The sequence below is a fragment of the Atractosteus spatula genome, chromosome 11 (genome assembly GCF_055471065.1).
Source record: "Atractosteus spatula isolate fAtrSpa1 chromosome 11, fAtrSpa1.hap1, whole genome shotgun sequence".
Lineage (NCBI taxonomy): Eukaryota > Metazoa > Chordata > Actinopteri > Semionotiformes > Lepisosteidae > Atractosteus > Atractosteus spatula.
The window spans coordinates 4572458-4598475 of record NC_142716.1 but is presented as its reverse complement, the minus strand read 5'-3'; the positions used below and the strand labels follow the sequence as shown (position 1 = coordinate 4598475).

Below are 26018 nucleotides of genomic sequence, written 5' to 3'. Positions count from 1 at the left end.
CAGCTTTGTTTTCTCATTTGCTGAAAGGCAGAACATGGGTAACATGAGTTTCTTTAAATACGAGATAATCAAACTGTAAATGAGCTGAAGTGTGCTTCCCACAAAGAAGCTGCCCAATAAATAAAATAAACAGAGACTACTGTGAACGTAAAGACCCTGGAAAAACGGAGTGCAGGAAACATCTGTCATCGTTATTTTGTTTCTTTTCCACGGCTCTACGAGACCTGGTTGTAGTTTGCAGGCAGGTATGAATACGAATGAGCAGCAAAAGCCCCCCGTTTCTAGCTGAGCTTGGAGCCAACAAATGGATGTGAGCAGGAATTTAAGAACTGAAAAAAGAAAAAAAAACTGTTCCGAATACTTTTTTTTTTTAATGAACACGGCTCTTTGTCTAACCCCATTGTGGCAAGAAGGGTTAAGCTCAGACGTGTATGAAAATGAAATCAGTCTAGTCACCTGTGCTGCTGTAACAGCAGCCTCTGATGTTCTGCCCTTGACAATCCTCCTCATTATCGTGGGAATCTTCCTCGAATGAATAGCAAGGAGTTCATATTTCGCAATGTGTTGCTGTGATCTTCTGCATAATGATTCCTGTCAGTTCCCTCATTATAGATTTTGTCCAAGGCTCCTGAGAGACCTGAGAATTTTCGTTTTTCTTTTCTTTCTAAGAAAAGACGTGCCTTTGTCCGAGTCCTCATCCTTTTCCCTGCGCATGACAGGACGCGATCAATTTAGTGTAAAAAGTCCCTTCCTACTCCCTGTACAGACGGAGTTAACATACGGGCCTGTCGAAGGAAATAAAAATTCTTCTTTCTTTGAATGTTTATTGTCGGTTTGGCCAGAACTACATTGGAGGATAAGGCAGAAACAAATATCTGTCCAAAATCATTTTAAAACTATTATCGAGGTCAGAGCACTTAAGTAGGCAGCGTCAAAGCTAATTATTTTAGCAGCTTCAGTTGAAATAACACTTACGGACAACTTCACAATGAAACAAACTGACGGCTTACTGGTTCTCCTTTTTTCCCCCACAAGACAGGCTTGTTTGTGCCGTGGAAATGTGAGCGGCTACCACTTTCTCAGTTTTGTTGCGGTGTCCAATTTGGCTCTGTGTCTTTCTCTCTCTCTCTCTCTCTCTCTCTCTCTCTCTCTCTCCAAACGATGCCCAGCAAAAATTCTTTTTCACATATCTCTTTTCCATAATCGGGGTGCAACGACTACACCTTTTTCTCTCTCTAGCCATTCCTGAAATAGGGAGAAAATCTTGCTCTGAAGCAAAATCTCTTGACGGTTTGCTGTAAAACCTTCAGTGAGATTTGAATAAGCTGGTAAAAAAAAAAAAAAAAACAACAGACTCTTTATTTCCGCAGCTGTCACGAAAATGGAAGATACATCTTTCCTTTACCTTTATTTCCACACGGATCTTGGTTTCTAGGAGGCTGTCACCCCCCACTGATTAGTAAGAGGTCTGCAGGGTTCTAGGCAGCTCATGCATCTGAAGTGAGAAGATGGGCACTGGGAGGAGGACAACGGTCCAGAGTGTGGAGGTACCTTGTGTCTGAGAGCTCCACAGCCGGTAGACAGAGGCTCGGCGTGGTCCCGTCACAGTGCCCCCCTGTGGGCAGGCCCCCCGACTGGGCACCAGAGTTTTGGTGGGTCCGCGTCAGCGATCCCTCAGTCACCACCAGGTCCGGAGAGTCCTTCTTTCCCGAGATGTAAGAGCCGCAGTCTCCATTAGCTGCAACACATCAAGGCTGCGTGTGACCACATTTACATTCGCCAGCGCCGGTCAGAATCTCACACGATCTTTTATCTTGCACGGCTGACAGCGCCATGCGCTCAGAGCAGCATCGCGGGAGACCAGCCATCCTCTATTATTAAGGCACAAAACGTCATTTTCAGGAGTAACGTACGGTAGGTGGCTTGATATGGTTATAAATCCATCGTAATGTATAAAGTTAAAGAGTGGGTGGCAGAGGCAAACAAAAACAACAACCAACCAACCAAACAGGCTTAATAAACCTGCCTTGTATTAAGTAAAACTTTCCTAAATGTTTTGTCTCACTTTTAAAAACGAACAGACATCTGACGCAGAGACGCCTTCTCTGAGGCACGCTCTGTCTCCGTTATAAGCTGAAGTTGACGGAGGTAAAGAGTGTTCATGAATAACTCCTCATTTCAAGCCCAATGAAGAAACAGACCTGCTCTTGTGCATGAGCCGACGGCACAGTCTCCCAGCCCAGGTGGAAGTCAGAAACCATTTTGTATGGGACAAAATGAAGCCATTCCTTCCTAACTACCGCGGGAAAATGGATAAGTGATCTTCCAGTTCAATAAGTTCTTTTTTAAATGTGCTCCATCACATGTCTTGACAGGGAGCATACTATCCTACATTCAAGAGTCTTTCATCCAAAATAAAAGTGAGACTCCCCGTGCTATTTTAACACTGCTTAGCTTTCAGAGTGTTTATCTCACAGTTCTCCATGATTTATATTTCAGTGAGGATCTTCACAGGACTGTGCTGTCGTTATATTATGTCAGCACTAAACACATACACACAACATGCTAAGGGAAACATTGCATAGAAAAAAGTGTTCAGTTTCTTTTAATAATGACATCTGGTTTAATTAAAGACATTTGGTATTCTCACTACAAACAAAACAACTCCTATGTTGAAAAGATCTTTCATTTGCATGGAATAGTTTTCTTCCACATAAAAAAAATGGTATCATGAAATCAGCACGACTACCCGGAGGGCAGGCCTTCTAAAAATACAAGCTAATTTTCTTTTAAGAATTATTCATGTTTATTTTTTTGAGTACAAGGAGTGGTATTTTCTGCAGAAACAGATAACTTACTTTTTTCTACTTGTTGATAGCTCTAGTAGAGGGCACAAGTTCTATATTGAAGGTATCAGACAAAACTTTTCTAAGGAAGTGTGGCTCTTACGAATTTAATGACAAGGGTCACTCCTCAGACTACAGTAGTGAACTTTCTGCTGGAAACCGGAATATCAATCAGACATCTACTGTATAAGGTTTCACCAGGCAGTGCAGGAAACACTGATCTCTAAAATTTTTTTTTTTTACTCTCCTATTGGATTTTCTGACTGTTATCAAAATCTGCATCATTTCTACAAAAAACACTTTAATGCACTTCTTTAAAAAAAAAAGATGAAAGACTGGGCTGGAGAGAAAAGTCGAAATATCTCCTGAATGAAAAATGATATCTTTGCCGCGCTAGAGGTAAAATATACCATATGTGATTTCCATCTCACTTAACTCAATTTAAATCTAATTCAATTTATTTTAATGATGTTATTGATAACGGCATCACACTGATGGCTTTTTATTAATTCGAAACCCCAAACATTTCTTACCCAACAGAAAATGTAACTCGAGTTTACTGTACATTGCATTCTGAAAGCCTGATGTCAAATGGTTAACTGTTGCTTCATCTCTGAGGCTGTGCAGAGCTGGCACTGGTGAGACTACAGCCCAGAAACTGCAATGCAGCACACAGAACTGAAGCTCACTAATCAATGGAATGCTTATTGTTTCACAGAAGTAAGTAAACAGAAGGCAATCCCCTTGAGATCCTTTATTTTCTGTCCTGTTTTCAAGCGATACAAATGGTTTTGCTTTTTAACTCTGCGACAGATTAGTTCTCAGCCAAGAATGACCCACACTGAAATTTCCTACAGTGTTGCTCGGCAATATCAACCACTGACCATGCCAGGTCTTTTTCGCATCTGGCATTGAGCACTAAGCAAATCAAGAGGATAGTGAGCAGTGAACACAATGCAATGCTTTTTTAGCGGGGGTTTTTTTTAGCCCAGAATTGTTATTGTGAAATATTCACTCCCTATTAGAAAATTTGCCAAAGCTCAAAATTCATCTCGCAGTGAGTCAGCTTCAAATTCCACTGCTGAACAGAATGAGAAAGCGCAAAGCTCCCGTTCAAATAGATAACAATGCACAAGCTGCCTTAAATGGAATAAGCAATATAGTATTTGCCTTCTGAAAACTCCCTCATCTACAGTACCAGAGCATATCCTCTTTCCATTATCATGAACAGGGCAAAGAAACAAAGCTCTTCCATGCTTCCACTCAGTGTAACAAAATAAAACAAATATTGATCTAATTTTTTCTTGCTTTGAAAGCAGCAGTTTATATCACCTTTACCACACTGTTAAGTTTTTCCTACCAGTGTTCTCTTGGAGTGCTCGATGCGGTTGTCTTTTTAACACAGGCGTTCTTACTGCCTACCTTTCCCATTACATCTGCCTTTGGAAAAGACTTGCTGAAGCTGAATAGCAAAGAAGACAGAATGAGCCAACTAGTGTCTCGGCACGCTGCAAAGCCACTGGGGAGAAAGAAGACATTTCGACGACGTAAGAACGACATATTGTTCAACTTCACGTTCTGTCTTCAGCCTGTATTTTTGCTTATTTTCCAGTTGTATGCAATTTCCGAACTTTTACACTCTCTTCCCCTTTAAATTCCCTTTTCAAACACCGTCTTGTTCAATGCAGTTACAGACTCAGTCCACAGGGCAAGCACCATAATCTCAACAGTACAATGTGGAAAATATCACTAATTGTTCATTTTTACTGTAAATTTAATCAACATTACTTCAGTAAATTCCGATAACAGAAGGGTATTGTTACTCTGAAGAAAACCTTTAGATCTAAGTTGTCCTAGATTAGAATCTTTCTGAATTCACTTACTGGACATGGAAAGAAAGATGTACCAACTTACATTAATTTTGAGATGCAATGAGTCTGGTAACAGGGATATAACAGATGAACCATTAGCAAAAGTAAGCAAACGTAACCATTAGACAAAAAAGCCAAAGCACACAGCTTCTTTGCTGTTACAGTAACATACAGTAACTGAAACCTCAGTGTGGCAGTGTTTTATTTAGTTCTGAAATATCATACACTTTGTTTATTTTATGGACTTTGACATACTAAGAGCAAATGCATTAAAGATAAGTATGTCTATTCAGAAATCAGAACATTTGTTTCTTCAAACGTTCAGTCAGCTTGGCACAAAGAATGCAGTTATACCCAAAACATCTGTGAAGTTGTGTGGTTTTCTTTACGATGATTAAATTGAAGTGGTTACAATCATCACAGCACAGAAAAATAATAAAAATGTATACAGAAATAATATGCTAAACCAGAGAAATCTGATTGCACCACAATTAAAAACCCAGACTAAAAGGATTTATTCATTTGTTTGTATTCTCTAGTTATGTATAAAACCACAGAACAGACACAAAAGGGAAATATTTATTAAAGTTAATATTCTCACAGGCCACATGTCTCAGTATCAACTTCAATCTGAAATTTTACAATTTCCTGAATCCCAGAAGACTCGCGGGATTAATTTTAATTGCTGTATTGATAAATTACATTGTGAAATACTGTATAAATGTTGATTTGAGAAACTGGCTTCGTTTTGCCACTTTATGCTTTGTGACAAAGCTTAGAAAATATGAGAAATTCTACAGTGTTTTGAATGCAGCTAATCCTCTAATGAGACTATAATGTATTACAGTAACAACCGTCACAGGTTGACATATTTTTAATTCTTCCTGGAACTAATAAACAAAATGAAGCCAAAATGACACACTTTAGGATTAGGAAATGATGCAGGATTTTTGGCTTTTACAAAAGCACAATACAGTAGACTAAATTTTATACACGTAGGACATGAATGATTCTTGAATTCTTGAAATTCAAAGTAGTTTGTTACAGCAGGACACTAAAGGGAAAGTATGCAGTGAGTTAGTAATTTAGCAGGGACTGGTTAAAAAAGCAAAGGTTAAGAGGTGAAGACTGAAAACCCAGAGCAGAGTTTTTAATAAAAGGTACCACTCTCTAGAATCAGCATGTTCCCAGTCAGAACAATTTGCCCAGGGTGTAATAAGCAAATGTTGTTATTTAATATACCAATTTTCGTTACCAGAGTAAATCTCTTTGAATATTATAGGTTGTGCTGCTTGTGATTTATAGCTTTGCTATATTAATGGAATTAGTCATGCTTGACCAGGAAGAAAGAGTCCTTCTGCATATGGTGGTTTGGAAACGAACCAATTGTAAATTCAGTTTATATTGAATGTGCAGAATAATTCAGCGTTGAATATTTCATTATGCGCTACAGCAGTTTCGGTTGGGTGGTGGAAGTTCGTGGAAGCTCCAGTGGCGAATGTGTAACGCAAGAAGGGCGAGCACGAAGAGACCGAGAGAAATCGCTCCTGCTCCTTCGGGAAGCTGACAGCCTAATGAAAACATGCTGGGACAGGACGGGAGAGAAAAGGGTCTGGTCAGCTGCCAATGGAGGAGAGGGGATGGACCCAGTCGGCACAGGGATGAGCGATCTGTTCAAGATGGGCAGCACCCCTTCGCGGCCAGTTCCAATGCAAGCATCAAGAACAACAACAACGATAATAATAATTCCTTACACTTATATACAGTAGCTCCTTTCTGGACACTCCATACAAAGAGCTTTACAAGGCAATAGGGACTCCCTTCCACCACCACCCAGGTGCAGCCCCACCTGGATGATGCGCCAGTACGCTCCCCACACACCAGCTATCAGCAGGGAGGAGAACAGAGTGATGAAGCCAGTTCATAAATGGGGATTATTAGGAGACCATGACTGGTAGAGGACAGGGAGAAATATGGCCAACATGCCTACTTTTTTCGAGAAAAGCCTTGGGATTTCTAACGACCATGGAAAGTCAGAACCTCAGTTTTACGTCTCGTCCAGAAGGATGGCGTCTATTTTACAGTACAGTACTGGGGCATTAGAACCCACACAGACCGCAGGGTGAACCCCTCCTACTTGTCCCACAGTAACTCTACAAGCAGAAATCTTAGCTTTCTCTGGATGTCTCCCATCCAGGTACTGGCCAGTCTCTACTGCCGTTACAAACACTACTTCCTTGTTCCATGTGGAATTTTACACTCCAAATTGGAAAAATGTTTGCTCCTTTTCTTCCCACCCCCTCCATGTGTGCAGAGCCAAATTGCTCCCCGATTCCCTGCCTTTTGTTGAGCAGCAACAGAAATGATGTGCTTTACACCTAAGACAAAACCAACAATCCTTTGCATTCAATTTTCAGATTTTAGTTATTTTTGGAAAATATGGCACATTTTTGTGATAAGATCCTATCTCAAAGGCCTCATCCTAATGGTCTAGCCTTAGTTGCACAACTCGAAAGGTTTTGTTTAGCACACAAGCTCACAAGTGCTCAAAATAAATTAAATGTGATGATTTTGGGAGTTAGATATAAAAGGATTATTATCTGTGTGCCAGAACTGCCCCAGGCATCAGATGTACACTTACAATGAGAATAGAAACGTGCTGGCTCCACTGACACAAGCTCCAATAGATGTCAGAATAAATCAATTAGAACTCAGGAATAATAGCTTTCTGGATATGCATTTCTTATGTTTATACCTAACTTCCCTAGTCCCTGGCAAACAAATTCAGAACAAAAAGTCTCTTTGGTTCCTTATTAGTATTCACAACCTGGCCTGCCTCACCTCTCTGCTGTACTGGATCAGCAGTAACTGGAGCCCAAATCACCATCAAAGACTCACCGAAAGCGCACCCTGGGTGTTTATATACCAACGCTGTACTTTTTCATGGCCCACGCATCATGCACAGATTCACACAACGTATTTCTGAATAATTAAGATGCCGTTCAGGATGTTCTCATCTAATTTCTCCCAGATTTTCTTTCTGGAATAAGAAATGAGGCTGCCACCTCCTGGAACCAGAGTGCTGTTGAGCCTGCTAGTCACTGAAAGGCAGATCCAAGGTTTTTCCAAATGTCAGTGTTGTGAGGACAGGGCTAAAGATTGTTCCCACCCAACTTGGTCACCCAACACTCCTCCCAAGACCTTGGATGACCAAGTCACCCAAGAGAGCCGGTTTAAGTTCACATGAATTCAAAGTGAACCTTAACAAAAAGCATTCAGAATGTCCACTGGTGATATCCAGCCAACATCATGAGATTAATGCCCATTCCTACCCATGGAACAAAAATCCAGCAATAGACTGGATTGATGAATCACATTTTTAAAGTAGATGATATTTGGAAGGATGAATTTGTTCCTGAAGCATTTTCTAGTACGATTTAAACACCTAAAGGATTCCAAGCCTTTCCTACAGAACTTCAAGAAAATCTCAACACCCTTTCTGTTGCAGTCCTGGTAACATTACCGTCTGTGTCTGTGCAGTTAGTTTTTAATTTTTTTTTACTGCAGTGGCTCGAGAGTTAGCGTAACTCAATATTGTTTCAAATATTAAGCAGAACCAGGACTCTGACATTCCATCATGACGAAATCCAGAGTAACAAAGGGACCTTCACTTCTGAAAAGGATGAAAATACACAAGAGCGTGACTGCTCCTAAGCAAAATAAAAAACTAATTTGCTCAGTTTAATATGTGCCATCACCAGCTTGATGGGGACTTATCCAGTGAAGACTCTGTGAAAGCTCCGATTCTTTTTTCCTGCTTTTTCTTCTTTCAGTACTAAAACATCTTTCAGTACCTGATGTATAAACATTCTCTTACGCTTGAGACTAACCACGAGATGAATGTTCTTCCTCATCCTTTTGTTAGACATGTCTTTCAGAAAAACACAAGCTTATCAGCTTTTACTCCGTCATTATGAAGACTCAATAAATGATTAAGTATTTTTCAGCACACCCAAACATGAAGCTGCTCGAAAGGTCCGACATGAAGGATCCATGCAGCAGTAAGAACAGTTACTCTTCACTTAAGTGTCTATAATAGTAGCACACAATAATTACATGGCGTAACTAATTTCTTAATCCTGGATAATTGCAGCTTTGCACAAATGACCATTAATGTCCAAATTTTGAACTTTTGCACTGTTTGACAAACAGACCTGGAAAAACTTAAAATAATTTTCCTAAGCACTATTTAATGTTATTTCAACTGTCCTGGCCCTCAACAATAAATCTTCTGCCTCACCCTCCCCTTCCTCCTCTCTCTCCACGGGACAATAGGAGCTGTGCATCTGATCAGCAGATGGCTTGGCATTATTAAGTGTAATTGGTGGTAATCTTGTGTGATTTCTTATTTCAGTGACACTTCATTTTCTGTAATTCTCGCCCAGCCTTTTAAGTCACCTAAGCAGTGCGTTAAGTGCAGAAGTGAAGCGCCTCTTGTGCCAGCTCTTAATGTTTTTTGGGTTCGGAGATGCATAAAATTAAAAGCAGATGTGCGAAACTGAACTTTTGTAGTATACTGTAAATGTTTTTTTAAATAGGATTTCAGCTTGATACACTTCAAGCAGCTGAACTTGAGGTAATGCAAGCTGCCAAAACCAGAAGATAGATGATGCTGGAAATGCACTATGACACACAAACTACAGCCACTTTAGTTTCATAAATCATGTGATCAGCATTCAAGCAGTTAATAAGGAACGTGTAATTTTTTTTTTCGTGCATGCATACAGAGGCAGACGTCAGAGCAGAAGATCTTGCAGAATGCACTTTCCTTCGTAATTGTTTTCAACTGCAGATGTTGTGTATTAACTATAAAACCTCTCTAATGAACCTTTGTTTTCCTGGGGTCTCTGAAAGACTAACATCACGTTCTCACTGCGGTTTCTAACTACCATATATTTCCTTGACAAAAAAAAAATAAAAATCTATTGAGACTGTCAATTATTTTGGAGGAACATTTCATTTTCACTGGGCTCATCTGGCAAAAAAGGAAAAAGGCAGGAGCAAAGATAAAAAAGAATTGTTCACTCCTAAAGCCTTTTGTAACTAAGCTAAATGTAAAGCACTCCAGTAGACAGTCACTTTGATGTGTCCTAATCTAGGAATTATCCAAGTAATTATGATATTACATGAACCAGCAGGTGACGTCCTATCTTTAAAGGGACTCCAAACAAGACATTTATCAAGGTATCGAGAAACCATGGTATCAGTCAAGCAACACCTACTAATACCTTAATAAGAAAACTAAAGTTATTTATTCCTAAGAAAGTACTCAAGAATGGACATTCAGAATTCATTGCTGTCTTAGACTCTTCATTGCTAAGGAGTCTATGCAATATCCACAGATATTCTATTTGCAATACTTTCCTTTTCATTTGAAAACAGAAACACAGGCGAACTGAACACAATCCAACCGAATTCCAAAAAATCTGAATTAAAAATACAGTGAAGGGCCATTTCTGTGCCACTTTTAAGCTCATAACTCATGTCTGTATTTTTGTCTGCAAACAGACCCCGAAGTTTCGGCAGAACGTATTTGTTTGTTTAGTAACGGATGTATGATTGAAAACCTTAGGGCAAAAGTAAATGAAAAATAGCAGTGTCTAGGAGAGGGGGAAAAAGCCTTTTAAACAGGTGCTTGGCTGAAAGAGACGTCAGTAAGGGCAGAAGGAAAACTCTCAATTAAACTTGGAACCCAAAAATGTCTATGTTTTCTTTTACGGGATTATTGGAATTACCAGACATGAAAGTTTTCATGTGGATAAAACCAGTATGTTATGGCCATTTTCAGCAGTGATTGAAGAGGCAGCACGTATTTAATTGTATTTTCTCTTTAAACTTAAATAACTGCCTTCCTGGTTTTTAAAAGGCACAATTCTTGTTGTCTTCCTTAACTCGAACATAATCCCAATTAAAAGCTAACTGGCACTTTCCCTCCCGCTATCTAATTACTACATATATCCAACCAGCAACTGGCCTTAATGAAGCCCATATCAGAGATGAATCAAAGGGCTTCTTTGCGATGTGGTTTGGACCAGTCTGTAGCTCTGGGAAGAGAATATTATCTGTCATCTTGTTCACTCATCTTTCCTTAACACATGCACTTCACATAAACATAATAACCTGGGCACTACTTTTTTTACAAAAATAAAACAATGGCATTACCAAGGACTGCTGGGCATCCCAACTGGCTTCACAAACATCTCTGAGAAAGTGATTAAGGAAGGAAAAACTGAAGTTGCGTCACAAGGATGTTTTTTGGTTAGCTGTCAAGCACAGTTATTCCGTATGTTACTTAAAAGGACCGAAGGGTTTGACTACAGCAGATCTCTCAGACTTTCAGACAGGACAGCACTAACCACAGTCTACAGAAAGCAAACAAACAGAGGCCAGTCACTACACAACCCTACGGTCAAACAACATCAGAACTCCGAGTGGAAAATAACCCTGCAAATCAAAGGCTGTTTAAATTTAAGCATGGCTGTGAGCAGGCAGTACCATTAATGACTCCATAACAATGATATACAAGCTGAGGGCAAAGACGGCTCATGCCTCTCAGAACGGCTCAACACTTGAAGGAGACTGAATCTTGAAAGAGTCAGATACTGATGTTGGGGGAATTTGATGGCAAAACAATTCTGATGTGTGAAATCTCCCATTGATGGTGTTATTTTTAACCTGCAGTTTTAATTACAATTTTACTTAGTGCATGTCACCACCTGGTGGTAACACAATGTAACTGGAAGTACAATTTACTACTTAGTGACTAATGACTAATGTGACTAATGTCACTCTTCCACATTTATGTAGCTGTAAAACAAAGAAGGTAAAAAAAAACATCTTTATTTTCCTTGCACTATATAACCCTCAATTGTGGGGTGTTCCCTAGAATGTGGTTGTTACTGAGCTCCTCCAATCTACATTCAGTTTATACTGCCCTGCAATGTGCTTTGGATTCAATCATTTTCGCCTTTTACAATTGAAAACAGGAATATATATGCATATGCTCCACTACCTGCCTGTTCATGTTGTCCTTTATGAAGATATCTGAGGCCTAAAACCAGGCCACAGCACACCACAGCACCTAAGCTTATTTAAATATTTGCATACACTTATATAGCGCTTTTCTGGACACTCTACTCAAAGCGCTTTACAGGTAATGGGGATCCCCTCCAAACCCACCAGTGTGCAGCCCCACCTGGATGATGTGACAGCAGCCATAGTGCGCCAGAACGCTCACCACACATCAGCTCTCAGTGGGGAGAACACAGTGATGAAGCCAGTTCATAGATGGGGATTATTAAGCCACGATTGGTAAGGGCCAATGGGAAATTTGGCCAGGACGCCGGGGTTACACCCCTACTCCTTTAAATAAATAACACTAAGGCACAACTGGAGTCTTAGCTGGTGACTTCGTTCCAAAATATCAGCCTCAGAATCCAGAGTTTTGTAGAGGGAAACCGGACTCTGGAAGATATCGAAACGGCAGCTTCACAGTTAGGGGGCGACAACATAATCTCCAGCTATCAAAACTGGGTAACGTGTTAAAAAAGTCCAGAGAGAAAAACAAACAAATCGAACCAGCGCTAGTCCCCGGATGGAAGTGCTGTCCTGCCTTGTAATTGATACAGACAGACTTTGGGCTTTGAATGGAAATGACATTATCTGATTGCACTGTTATCCTCCCTGTAGGAAGGGCAGCTATGAAAAAGCCAGCATGGAGCTGCTGTGCAGAGGAGGCGACGGGCAGCTGCCTCTCCGCCGAGCAGGTCAGCTAGCCTCGCTCTGCTGCGAGGGCAGTGTGCGAGAAACACGCAGCACAACTTTGAATGGCGGACCCCTTGGGGAAACTGGCTTGGACTGCATCTTAAGGGGGATCGTGAAATGCAGAGAAGACGGTTACATCGTAGTCTATCGAGGACGGACTTCCACTCCCTTCAGCCTACAGAGGAATGGAAACGGATTCTCCTGAAAGCAAGCCCTGAGGCCAAACACAGAGCCAGGACAACCAAAAATCGCAACAAAAAAACCCAAAACAAAACAAAGGCAAACCACTCGCCTGCCGATGACAAATGACAACTCAACTGGCTTCCATGTGAACGGATGCCATGGCAACAAAATCAGATGACACTGTCATCCCCTTTGATCTCCAAAGAGGAAATCTTGCCCTTCTTGCTTCCCCCAATGGGTCCTGACTGAGAAAAGCAGAACTGCCTTGTTTGGCCTTAAAGCACCTGGTTTCCATAATGCCCTGGCCCGGGCCTGAAAGCAGATTAAAATCAGAAAGCTGGTCACCGCTTATCGCAAGTGTCCTTTTCTTCTGAAGGCACGCCTGAGTCCCCATTAGCAGACTGGTGAGGAGGCATGGTTACTATTATGAGGTCATCCAGACTGCTCTGGTGAATAGACTTTCTGTTTAAAACAGTGTTTGTTTCCATGCTGTGGTGTTTCCCTGTGACACATAGGGAAATAAACCCCCTGTACCAATCATGTGACCTCACCCTTGTTCATGTTGCCTTGCATAGGCTGCTAAAGGGTTAATGTTTTACTTGAGAAATGAAACTCTCGTTTTCAGCATGTTATGTGTGTTGCTATAGATGCGAGTTGCAACAAGATGAACTCCCTTCCTATAATTTCTCATTATTCATGAGCAGCTAATATCCAAACATGGTAGAACATATACATATAATGTTATATTAACTGTACCAGTACACCTCTATATGCCACAGAAGCTTATCTGTGGTATGTACAGTAACTGACATTCAACAGTACCGATAACTTAGCAGAGAAAAAGCCAAACAGGGGTATTTTAGTCCCGAGTCAGAATTTGTATTCAAGTGTCCCACAGAGCTTTAAAGCCTTCACAAAGAATTTTCTCCTTAAATTACTCTGGATCTGTTGCAGTTCACGTACACATCGACATCACATCACTCACACATCGCCCATTCTTTCAGAGACTTTATGATGCTAAAAAATTAAAAAAATAAAACATTTCATAAAAGAGCAGCTGTTGTGAGATTCTCACCCGGTACTCAGGAACTTCCATATCTGATAAGATCCCTTACTCAGCTCAGGATGGAAGCTATCAGGAATTAGAAGTCATAGCTTGCACAGGGCAGGAAAGTCTTAACATTAAATAGTTCAGTATGCATGAGCTGTTTTTTTTGATCACCTAACTAGCACGTCGTTGCCGGTGGAACACAGTGCCAGCGTCATGTTAGCAGTTTTACTAAAATGGCTATTATTGAAGAACAAAGTACTCCTTCTGCCAGATCCCAATATTTACAAGCAAGCACAAATCTGTGAGAAAATTCGATTGAACACAGATGGCAGGAAATTCCTCTGAAATGACAGTGGCCAAATTCAAACCACAAGACATGAAAATAACCCCAAGTACCAGACATGAAGAACATATCTTATGGATTCTTTCCTTATGCAATTCACAATCTGTCACTGATTACCATTTGACGAGAGTGAAGATTTATAGGACTTCTGTAAAACAAGTAATCAATTTGCAACGATTAAATTTTTTTAATGGTTTCATAAAGACATTCAGTGGAAAAATGTTTGCGAGTCGCATTCATTAAGGAAATCCCTTGATGGTAAGCAGTCAAACAAAGAAGGACTGACTTTAACTGCCTGTAATTACAATGCAATTAAATGAAACAACATTTGAAAATCATTATTTTGTTACCTTCATGGCGTGTTACCTTCTGCAAAGCTCAGAAAACATGCTTGGAATTAAAAGAGGAAATAAGATGTTTAACTGGAACAAAAATGGATTTCAGTTTCAATCTTTGTTATGATTGTGTTTCTCTGAAAGCCACTTTATCAGAGTTTTGGCTTTAAAACGAAAGCTCTTCAAAGCACTTGTTACAATTTATTTTTCTTATTTGTATCTTTTTTTTCATGCACAGAGAAAATTATCCTTCACAGTCAATTGAATGCTCGGGCAATTAATCAGATATGGATATATGATTTTACCCAAGACAACATTTCCTTTGGGACAAATGGAGAAACACACTCAACAAATTTAATGAGCAACCAGCAAATATACAATTTCCTCTGACAACAGCAGAAGACAGGCTCGCTTTTCTTTTCTGCATTCACTTTATATTATAAATTTCCCCCTAGCCTTTTTTTTCCCCAAACTACAGCAAGATACTGGTCAGGGTTCGACTGACCTGGCAGACAAACTCAGTATCTGTTTGATGTTAAGCAAACCAGAAAGTTTCCAATTTACCTAAAACTCATCATATTACAAGAAAGAGATCAGAACAGCTATAAAACGAACTTGCATTTGAGTAATGAGAAAAGCCTGTTGTATGTTGTTACTGCTACTACATCCAACACAAGACATTTGACAAAATACAGTGTATTACTCACACAGTACATCACTATCTCCACCTTTCCTTGCGCATGGCTGTGCACTTTTTAAACGCTATAGATCAGGTTTTTGCTTCAAAAATGCTTTGGTCCTGTTTGTAAAATCACCGACTGGCTTTTTTTTATTCCTAAAACGCAGATGAAAAAACACTGCAGGGTATTGTTTAGAGGGTGAATTATGTGTTGTAACATTTCTTGAACAGTTAGCAGAAGGGACCTGATTGCTTAACATTTTGCTCCCCGAAGAGCAAACAAGATGAACTTAGTAATGAATTCAAGCTGTCGATGGCCTCGTTTGCGTCTTTCAGCACGGTGAAGTCCAGGTAGAAAACTGTGAACTCATCTGTAATGAAGCAAATGCTGAGAAAAAAAGGCCAGCAATGTTCTCAATGTGCATATCTGTGCTGGGTTTCAAAACCACACATACCTAAGGAAGTGAGTAATATCATCCTTGCTTTTATCATGGAGCAGGCATCTTTAACAGAATCATACACCCCAAGAGCCCTCCCCCTCTCCTTCATCATTTTGAGACCAGTAATCTGAGCAGGATAGTCAAGCAGACAATATATATTATTGTAGATCAGAGAGCAGCAGACAACACAGTAACCCCTTGTGAAAAAAAGGTAAGAACATCTTGTTACATCAAACACCATATGTGATCGTGGGTTGAGTGTGGTGGAGAGGGGGGAGTGAAATTTTTCAGGAACTGAAAAATTATAGATTAAATGGAAAAATGATGATTGTTCAGGGGATTTAATAATAAGGAAGAAGTTAAACTGCCTACAAAAGACAGAGAACATTTAAAGTTCTCTCTTCCAAAGTTGCAGTAACGGTGACACAACCAATTTTTGTTTCTGTCATAATTCAGTTTCAGCTAATTCAGCTAGTTTTCTAACAACATTCAAAAGCCCACTGTATAAGGGCTGTGTCACCCCCTAATGTTTTTTTTTCAACTCAATTTTTATTCTATTCTTTTTAAAGTCCAAATCTTTACCTACGGTAAAAAGCTGACGACAGTCTGAATTTTATTTGTTTATACTGTGTATTTAACCCAGGAACCATCAGAAAAAAAAGACTCCATCTGAAATGTGCTGAGGCCTAGAGACTGCAGGTTCACATCCACACTAAGGCACTTGCCAACTTGAAAAAAAAAAGTCTAAATGAGGATTGGCTGAACCAAGAGAGAATTGGCTATCATGCCTGAAGAGGGCCTGTGACACTGGACCATTAATCAGTAAAAAACTGTCTGTACTCTTCTTGGCTCTAGAAGCTCTATTGCTTATGTTCCAGATTCATAGTGCAAGAGGAAGATGAATGATTTGTTCACACACATACACATCTCAAAAAAGTGTCTATATGACTTTCAGTTCCCTCAGGCCAACTCAAAGGATACAAATGGGTTGAGTAATAAGTAATGGATCCAACTTATGAAACAAAAAGCAAAAAATAATGGAGGATTCTTATTATTGCCTGCTGTCTTTTAGAACAACCGACATTAGAGATAAATGTAGTCACTGAAACGTGCCTAAGATGATGTGTTTTACTGTCGCCCTTACTCATTAAATACAAATGTGTAAACTTTTTGCTCAAGAAAACATAATCTTGACTGCATCTGCCCAGCAGGAAGAAAAAAAAAAGCATTTTAAATCGGATTAAAAACCTCTCAGAATTTGTTCCACTATTTTAATAGTTTTGTTTTGGTCATCAGCTTCAGATAATGAGGATGTTATTGCATTAGCTACACTTCTTAAGTTAACTGATTCAACAGTCCTGAACATGACTAATACTGTGTAACATCTGTGTAATAGCATTAGTCACTGAGAAGAAACTGCTTTCAAATCAAACCACCAGCCCTAAAACCCTGGTCTCCAGTTTTATAAAGGAGGCACTGACAGGAGGGTAAACAGCATTTTTCTGACTTTAATTATCATTATCACCACCACTCACCCCTGCAATTGGCGCTTAGAGACCATGATGTTATGGAAGTTTTAGTCAACAGTAGTTTTCAAGTTTTTCCTTTCCTGTTGATTTTATTCAAATACTCGATAGTATGCTTGGCTTCCCTACAAAGTGCTACAACATGCAGATCAGCACAATCTCGTCCCGACCACTGCTCTTCTAATCAAGGGTCCCATCCTTGAGTCTCTTCACATCTAGAAGTTCTCTCTGACAGGAATGCAGCAATTTAATGGAAAGTAAGGCCTAGAACTTGGATCCCTGAATATATGGTAGCACATTCCACACTGGTGATGAGAGCTCACTGCACTGATGACTATGCAGTTGGCTACTGCATCATGTTTCCAGTTGCCATGCTGAGTGAAAAACAGTCTCCCACTCATTTCCATGATGTGCAGGTTGAACACTCAGAGCCCCAATAAGCCTGACTGTGAGAGCTGAATTTGAAGGACAAGATAGGCCTTCTCTCTGGCTATGCAGGGCAGGATGCAAAGAAACACAAATGCAACTATTTTCTCAAGGCACGCCTGACTGAATGCTTGTGGGATTTTGCACCCTGATTTGGGATGAAACAGGACGGCACACTCCCAAGGCTAAAAACTGGGAAATGTTTCCTTGCGCCTCTCTGTTCCTATTCACTCTCCAATCATAGTACCAATTACACCTTTAATAAAGACCTATCTTAAAGCAAATACCACACCATTGTAGTTGTACATACAGTATGTGATGCCCAACAGGCTTAAAACTTGAGCTTTGAAACAAGAGAGACTATAGCCTTATCCCAGGGTGAATGGAATGTGTTCATCTTTGTAAGATGAAATGTCCACAAGTCAGATTCTGCACTACTACTCAATAAAAGATTTTCACACTTAAAAGCCAAAATTCCCAGTATAATGTCAGTGCTGCCTGTTACATCCACTACCTATGGAACCACACATGGAATCTAGCTCAATTCTGCCACAGAAGAAGCATCTCCCTTCAAACATCCAGACATAAGATGCCTCTTCCTCCAGTGTCCCAGAGTGAGCTTGACAGAATGAAGAGATAGGCACTTGAGACTCTTCAGCTGCACGGCCCCCGATTTATTCCAGAGCCTCACTACGGTGGTGTTGAGATTTGAAACAATCAAATACCGAATCCATGCCACTGACTGGCATTCAATGTCAAGACCTTTCGCCAGAAACATGCCCCCAGACTGCTTTCCAATCAGAGCCCCCAGCTCATAAAGAAAGCGTATTTGGCATTTCTTCTCATAAAAGCTGGGTGCATGACTTTGAAATGCAAATGTGTGCTTCCTTAGGGAAAAAAATGAATGCAAGATCTTAAAAACTGAAACTGTAAGTGAAATCTGGATTCTCACCATTTTAAATTCTGCATTACGCAAACATTAAAAAAAATACATCAATGTCTGGTTTACCATGCAAACCTTTTTGTGCTCATAAATTAGTGTATTTTGGCTCAGTACAGTGTACATATCCTTATGATTTGCTACTTCTCCCCAGTTACTGGAGCACATTCATGTTTCAAAGTACTTTAAGCCTGGAGAAGCCTGGCACTTTTACAGTAAAAAGTAATGTGTTCATGTAAAATGACAGGGGTTTCACTGTAAATTGTGGTCTGTAAGCAATTGGCTTTTTAAGATTTATTGCTAATGCTATCAACTTCAAATTCTCTGCAAAGCCTCAAGAAGACTGTAGTTTTCTTGGTAAACATCTTACATTTTATATACTTGTTTTGAACAAAAGATTCAACGGAGAGCCACTAGTATCTGAAATTGGAAATCAAATTAAGCTTATTTATTTGCTAATACTTTCTTTCTTGACACTGATATTAAACATAGTTTTCTGTCCCTGTAGCAATTTCCGTTTGGAATATATTCTTTGTTGATCAACAGTTCCAGCAAACGTAGCCCATGGAAACAACTGTGACAAGCATTTGGCTAGAATGCAGAAAACTGCTATTCCACCAAGCACTATCACAAAAGACTCCAATATTTTCACCAGATATTTCCCATTCAGTCAACGCCTTCCCAGTGGTGGGGCTCTGCTGTTGTATTCAAGGAATGGGTCAAACAGCTATCAAACCAGGGAGAACAAGACAATACTCAACACACTCAAGGGAAATCGTAACTGAAGGTGATCCATCCATCCATTTTCAAATCGCTTCTCCCAGTTCAGGGTCGCAGTGGAGCTGGAGCCTATTCCAGCAAGCAACAGGCGCCAGACAGGGTAATCCCTAGACTCTGGAAGGAAACCGGAGCACCCAGAGGAAACCCACGTGAACACAGGGAGAACATATAAACTCCACACCTACAGCACCCCAGCGCCGGAATTCAGCCCAGGGCAGCTAGACAGCAATGCCATCCAATGCTCCACAGGGCTGCCCTGAAGATGATACAAGGCTCTTCTTAATGTCAAAAAAGACCCCAACATTAACTCATACTGGGAGTCAGAAAATCACCCCAGAACTGCCTTCTGAATTTACATTAAATCTGTAGCCTCAGACCCACCCTTGAATGAGTTTTATAGTGGTTGAACACACCACTGCATATCAGCAAGATATTATTAAAAGGAGCTGTTGTTTACAAGCTAGAACCGCTGGCCTTATTCCTTTAATTACATAATAGTCATTTAAGAGGCATGGGGCGAGACCTAGGCTAGCCCCCAGACATCAATCAGGCGATGATGACTTCTCATCACCATGACTACTGCAGAGTGTAAACAGTTGTCTGCTATTTAAAAGACGCTATATCACTTTGCCAATCCGCAGAACTAATCACCCCATTTTTAAAGTGGATTCAAATTTAAACAATATGGACAGCTTAATTACAATACAAAGTAGTCTGGAGATGTGGCTAACCCAGTGTACACAAAGAAAGCCTATCAAAAGACAACATAAAATCATTCGGGGCCTTACAGATGTGGTTTGCAGTAAGTTTCTTTCATCAGAAAATGAAGAACATACTCCTCATGGATGGCTCATGGAAGAGAAAAAAAATGCCACAAGAAAATTTTAACCTTCGATTCTGATTAATCACAGCCATCTTTCATCATTAAATGCCATCTCTTCAGAGGATGTGGAGTCTTTTCTTTTAAGATTGCAAAGTTATTTTGATGTGCTTGTGTGCCCCTCTACTGGTTTGTTAAAAATCGCATCGATTTCTCTCTACAGTACCTTGACAAATGCAAGGACTTTTTTTTCAACAAGATGTATACAGTATGTGGGCTGTGTCATTAGTTAGCAGTGCGAATGAGTCGTTTGAGCTGTAGACTCATATCCACAGGGGAAGGCTGTGAATTCGTATCCCGTGTGGGTGACTGGTGTGGTGCCCACACATCAGATTTCAGTTTCAGTAAAAATGCCGAACTATATAAATGGGTACATAAAATTAAGACAAATCGTACCATGCATCAGTGATTCACAGTGAGAAATATTCTGTTCCTCCAGTTAATGCAAAGATTTAGAACGTGTTCACTGCTCCTTGGTTCCCTCTTGTAAGAGCAAGGGTTGTAGCAGTGAGACTAAGGGGCACTAGTTCAAAACCAACTAACTGGAGGTTCTAAAATGCAGGTGAGATCAAAGACTTGGACCACTTAACCAAGCTCGTTACTGGAGCACAGTTTGAGACACCTTTCAAATGTTCTATGAAGGAACAGATAAGACAGAATGAAAAGGGTAGGAAAATATGGAAAGACAGAAGGGAACTATGTGCTGTCAGGCACACAAATGTTGAAATGTGTGATTGGGCTGAGCCTGTTCAGATGCAGAAACTTCTGGTTTGAATTATAAAGATGGTCCTGGAAGAAACAAAGTCTGCATGGCTTCACAACAGTATATTATGTTAGGTGAGGTTTCATGTGAGAAACAGCAGAAATCTAGGAGGTGTTATGACAGAGGATCTGAATGCTGTGACTGGCAGGAAGGCAGGATGTGTTGGAATCTTCCATCTCTTGTAGTGTGTACCAGTGACCTAATCCCACCTCGAAAGGCAAAGGGCTTGTAACATCAAGAGGCTGACAGCGATTTCAGTGTCGAATTCTTTCCTTTGACCTGACAGTTGACAAAACAAATGGCTGCAGAGCACATGATGCACTTTGGTACCGCTTTTTCATTGATTGAGCAGCCATCTGCAAAACACTGTGCACTCTGTTTCCAGCTTTCATTGAATACGTCTGGGGGACAGATCTAAGCTGTAGTTAAGACTATGTTGGCCATTCTAGGTTGTTAACCATTTCTGTGTAATTTCTGACTGTCTGAATTACAATGTAACCTATATCCCCATCGCGGAAATATAAATAAAGAACAGCTACAAATGCTCATAATTGGATCAAGAAAGCAAGACAGCAGAAAGAATTCTTTTACAAGGAAAATAAGTATGTCAGCTGTTGGAACGCAGTTGTACAACATTTGACTCATGTGCAGCATACTGGCTGGGTCACAGTACTCCTCTAATTAATGAAGTGTTTTGTTTAAGTATTTAATATTTTCCAAACGTTTCTAATTGCACTGTATGTATTTTCAGAGCTCGGCACCCCACCCTCCCCTTTCTCCTACTGGCCCTGCCTGCTCTTCACTGTAATTAATACAGCCCCGGGCCAGCCAGGATGACATAATTAAGTTATCCTCCTCTTACAGAAACACTCACTGTAACATTGCAGATCCCAGATCAACTTCAGCTTACACCAATTAACCTAATGTTCACGACTAATGACTCCAGTGCTGAGCTATGCCACGGTACTCCAAAGGACCAGATCAATTTTCCCATTCACGTATCCTGTCACGAAGAGGCTGTGACAACAAAAATCAATAGAATTTGGTCTTTTCAAAAATGCAACAATGACCACAAACAGTGAAACAAAATATAAAAAACCTTTTCTTAGCTGCATCCTTTGAAACCAGACATGTTTGGGTTTGGGTTAGGGTTCTACCAATCTAGTTCTACCAAGTGCAATTTACCCATGTAGTGTAAGCAAGTTAAAATTCTGCCCGTTTTGCTTAAAACTTGATAGAGGTTAGGCTGTATTTAGAGAAGCACTTTACAATGTGTGACTTTTTAAACATCTTTCCCAAACAATACTTCACATCTCCAATTGCAAAAACAACATGTTACAAACTATACAGTACATTTTAGCACGTTTTCCCTGCTTTTCAGTACAACTCTCTTGAGGAACCAGTGCGCACACTGAGAACAATGCTTTCAGTTATGTATTGTTAAATATTATCAGTCTTCTGTCTGATGGATGTGGCCACCTTTCTTTTCAACCTGGCGATTCACAGTTGTGCCTCTAACAAATTGTAGCCTTGCAGTTCAAGGAGCTGGTATTAAAGACCAGTCCGTCAGGCCCTGATTACCATCGCTAGTTGATTTTGTGATTTCATTTCATCAGGTCCACTAAAATGCATAAGCAACTCTGACTAAATCACCTTTGAAAGGGAAAAGCCATGGAGACTTCCAGCATTTGCAAAGCATTAGGAATCCTGCCCTTGTCAGTACTGATTAGCTGGGGAAACGTGCAGCCGGTAGGGTACAGGCATGTCATCATTTTCCCTCTATCAAGGTGGGTCAGCAAGTTCATAAAGAAAAAAAAAGGATTTCAAATGGTTATAACGACAAGCAAGATTTCAGTACCATCCCCCCCCCCCCCCCCACGCTTGAAGAGTTTTTGCTCACGTTTTCAACATTATGTGAACAAAAAGAGATCTTCAGGCTGACTCTCTAGTCAGGCCTAGGGGCTGGGCTGCAGTGTAGGCTGGGCCAGTTCAGCTGAATGTCCACGTAAACAAAAAGACACAGGAGAGCAGCTGACAGTAGTATTTTACAGCATCTAGTCTCAGTCCACATGATCTCTGAATGCCCAAGTATGACTGCCTCAGTCTCACCTGCTGATGACAGAGTGCTGGACCTTTGGGAAAGTTCCTGTGGACACGGACTCTGCAGAGTGTGGGGTGTCCAAATTCACCCACTCACTACCTGTAACCACAAGGGCATGGAAATCGGCTGCGCGTTGACCGAAGATTAAGACAGGCGAAGGCTCTTGGGAGCTCTGCGTTTACCTGTAGGGGTCAGCCAGAGAGTGGAGACCTTAGCTTTTCAAGAAGTGCTCGCCTGGAATTCGAACCCGTGCAGCAGCCTCTGTCTTGATGCAGTGATTCGGAATTGTCAAAAGTGGGACGATTTCCTTCAAAAGCAGCGGGCAAAATAAACTAAAATTAAAGTCTTCACCCCGGACGGTGTGTCATCCAAGCCTGTGTTCATCTTCCTCAGACTCACATCACCCCCACCCTCTTGCTTCTAAATTACCATTAAGGGTTTGTGATCTCCATCACTAGACACACCCACCATTCACTGACAGGTGAGAGCAGTGATGAACTGAAGGGTTTTTTTAGCTAAGAATTTTTTTTACTAAACCTCATATCTAGCGGATTGCAGCAGTTCTATCCTCGATGTTAAATCTGTAATATACATTCTCAAACTTGGTCACAGAAGGTTACTACAGTTATGATTATTTTACAACTATAATAATATTAAATAATACTGGATGTAACAAATATGTATATTATTTGTAATGATCTCCAATATAACTTCATAGAGGATGGCAGAGTGGTATGCATTGCTGCCTCACAGCTCTGGGGTCCTGGGTTCAATTCTGGATTCTGGGATGCTGTCTGGGTGGAGTTTGCATGTTCTCCCCATGTTTTTTTTTCCTCCCACAATCCATACTGGTAGGTTATCTGGTCCTAAAGTGAGTGAATTTTTTTGTGTCTGTGTGTGTCCTGTGATGGACTGGAGTCCCATCCAGGGTGTACCCTGCCTTTGGCTCATTTCCAATTTCCGAGACAGGCTATGGTTCTTCCCCCAACCCTGTACTGTAAGAGGCAGTTGGAAAATGGATGTATGGAAAACTTCATATATTTTGTGAGAAATAAAGGTAATAACTACTCTTACTCCAATTGAGCTGTGCTGGTTTTTCTGTGCATTATTGCAATAACATTACTGCAACAACTGCAACATTCTGTGCATTACTGAAGTTCATAGGATCTTCATAGGAAACTTGTTCTCAGAAATGCGTGCTTCCAAATCTCACCTACGAAACATTTGGAGACATGCAGTCTTTGGCCTGGTTTTCACGGCAACGTGTTTTGAAAAAGGTTTCCAAACACATTTCTTTTTCAATCTCCAATCCAATTCAGAATTCAGGATTTCTTTCCAACAATCCAGTTGTTAACTCTGCCTCATCACTTATCACAGTCGCCTACCAGCACGGGAAGAGAGAAAAACTCTTACTGGCACAGTACAAAGTAAAGACAACTGCTTTGGAAAATAACACTGGTCTACACAACCTATTTTATAGTGGGCTAGAAAATGAAACGCTCTCTGTATTAACACATTTTGGGCAGGAGATCTTTTCGACAAAACATAGGATCCCAATTACACTAATTTGTTCTGATTATGCGATTATGTTTAATCACTTCAGTTCCAACCACATTTTAGGAATGATAAATTCAGATTAGATTATGTTCTGTCATTTCACCTAGATGGATAGCAGAAAGGTACTGTCATTTTGGAACAGTCATAGTTCAATGCAGGAGTGTTCTGTAATACAATAAGCTTCATACACATGGCTTAATCTATCATTAGCCAAATGGCTAAATGAAAACCAACTGTGCGAGAACAATAAAATAATTTGTCTAGGGAAAAAGACGCAGATAAATTCTGCACAAAATTTCCAACTGGCTCAGAAATCTATATCTGAAGCCAATTCCTTACCACCTGGCTGTCAGAATGTTTCTGTTGTTCAACTTAATAAACGGTTTCAATTTAATCGCAAATTCTTAGATCATGTTCAATACATAAACTAATGATGCGATTATATCTTTATCAGAGTTAGTGGGCAGATTTCTTGAAAAAAAATACACAAGAAGTTTATGCTGAAATAAAAAAAAAAAAACAGAACACATCTTGGCTCATGTGCCAGATTTTTTTTTTCTCCCGGCTATTCTTGTCAAAAACTAAAAGTGATATATAAGAACTGTTTCCTGTTGCGTGTTCATTTTAAACAAGAGCCTCATGCACGAATGCTCTCTTCATTTACGGAATAAGGAATGCCAGCAAATCAGTTCTATGGTACAGCTTCACCTCCACGGTCCTACTGACATCGTAAACAGTAAGTATGGTGCCCGAGCAAGTCATAAATGTCAGTGGAGCTAAAACAGCAAATGACCTGTTTTCTATTAGAGGTAGATGGTGTTCCATTCCCATTTGCTGAAAGGAGATCGGGATTTACTCAGTCAAATCAGTTCTTTCCAAAGCTTGTGTTGGACCCATTCCAGGAATAGAAAGCATGCAAGATGTGGCAAACTAAAATAATGACAGAAACCTCAACGCGTGTTAACAACCACATTTCTCCTTAGAGCATCAGAAGGGCCACCGACAAGAGGGAGCCGTTGGGCCTGCTGCACAAGTTTGCTTGGATTTCTGTGCGTTCCTGATGCCCAGCAGTGACTGCATGGGAAAACCAGATCTCACAGGAAAGACATTTCCTTGAAACCTCCTAAAAGCTCATCTGCATGTCTTTGGAGTGGAGGAGAAAACTGGAACCCCTGGCAAAAAAAATATATGAACAGGTAAAGAACATGCAAACTCCATACTGACAGACACCCTAAACTGGCATAAAACCAAGGACCTTGGGGTTATGAGGCAACATGGTTACTCTCTGCTAATATCCTACCCAGACACAATTTTAACTTGTTGAATACCCTTTAACTTATTTTGTATATTTAAACTCCTGTCTAGTTTCAGTTACCCTGCAAGACACAAACCCTATCAGATCTGACATTCCTGTGGCTTTCTTTCAATGAGATAGTCAGTCCATTTTGAAAAATAATTGGTTGTGCTTTTTTT

At 40.3% G+C, this 26018-nt stretch overlaps 1 protein-coding gene across 1 annotated transcript in view; it reads right to left on the bottom strand.

Moving 5' to 3' along the window:
* glis1a (GLIS family zinc finger 1a) overlaps positions 1-26018 on the bottom strand; it is a 96209-nt gene that overhangs the window by 55048 nt on the left and 15143 nt on the right. Inside the window, exon 2 of the mRNA XM_088926778.1 lies at positions 1552-1738. Within this exon, the coding sequence (XP_088782904.1) occupies positions 1552-1738 (187 nt within the window). The remainder of the gene's footprint in view (positions 1-1551; positions 1739-26018) is intronic.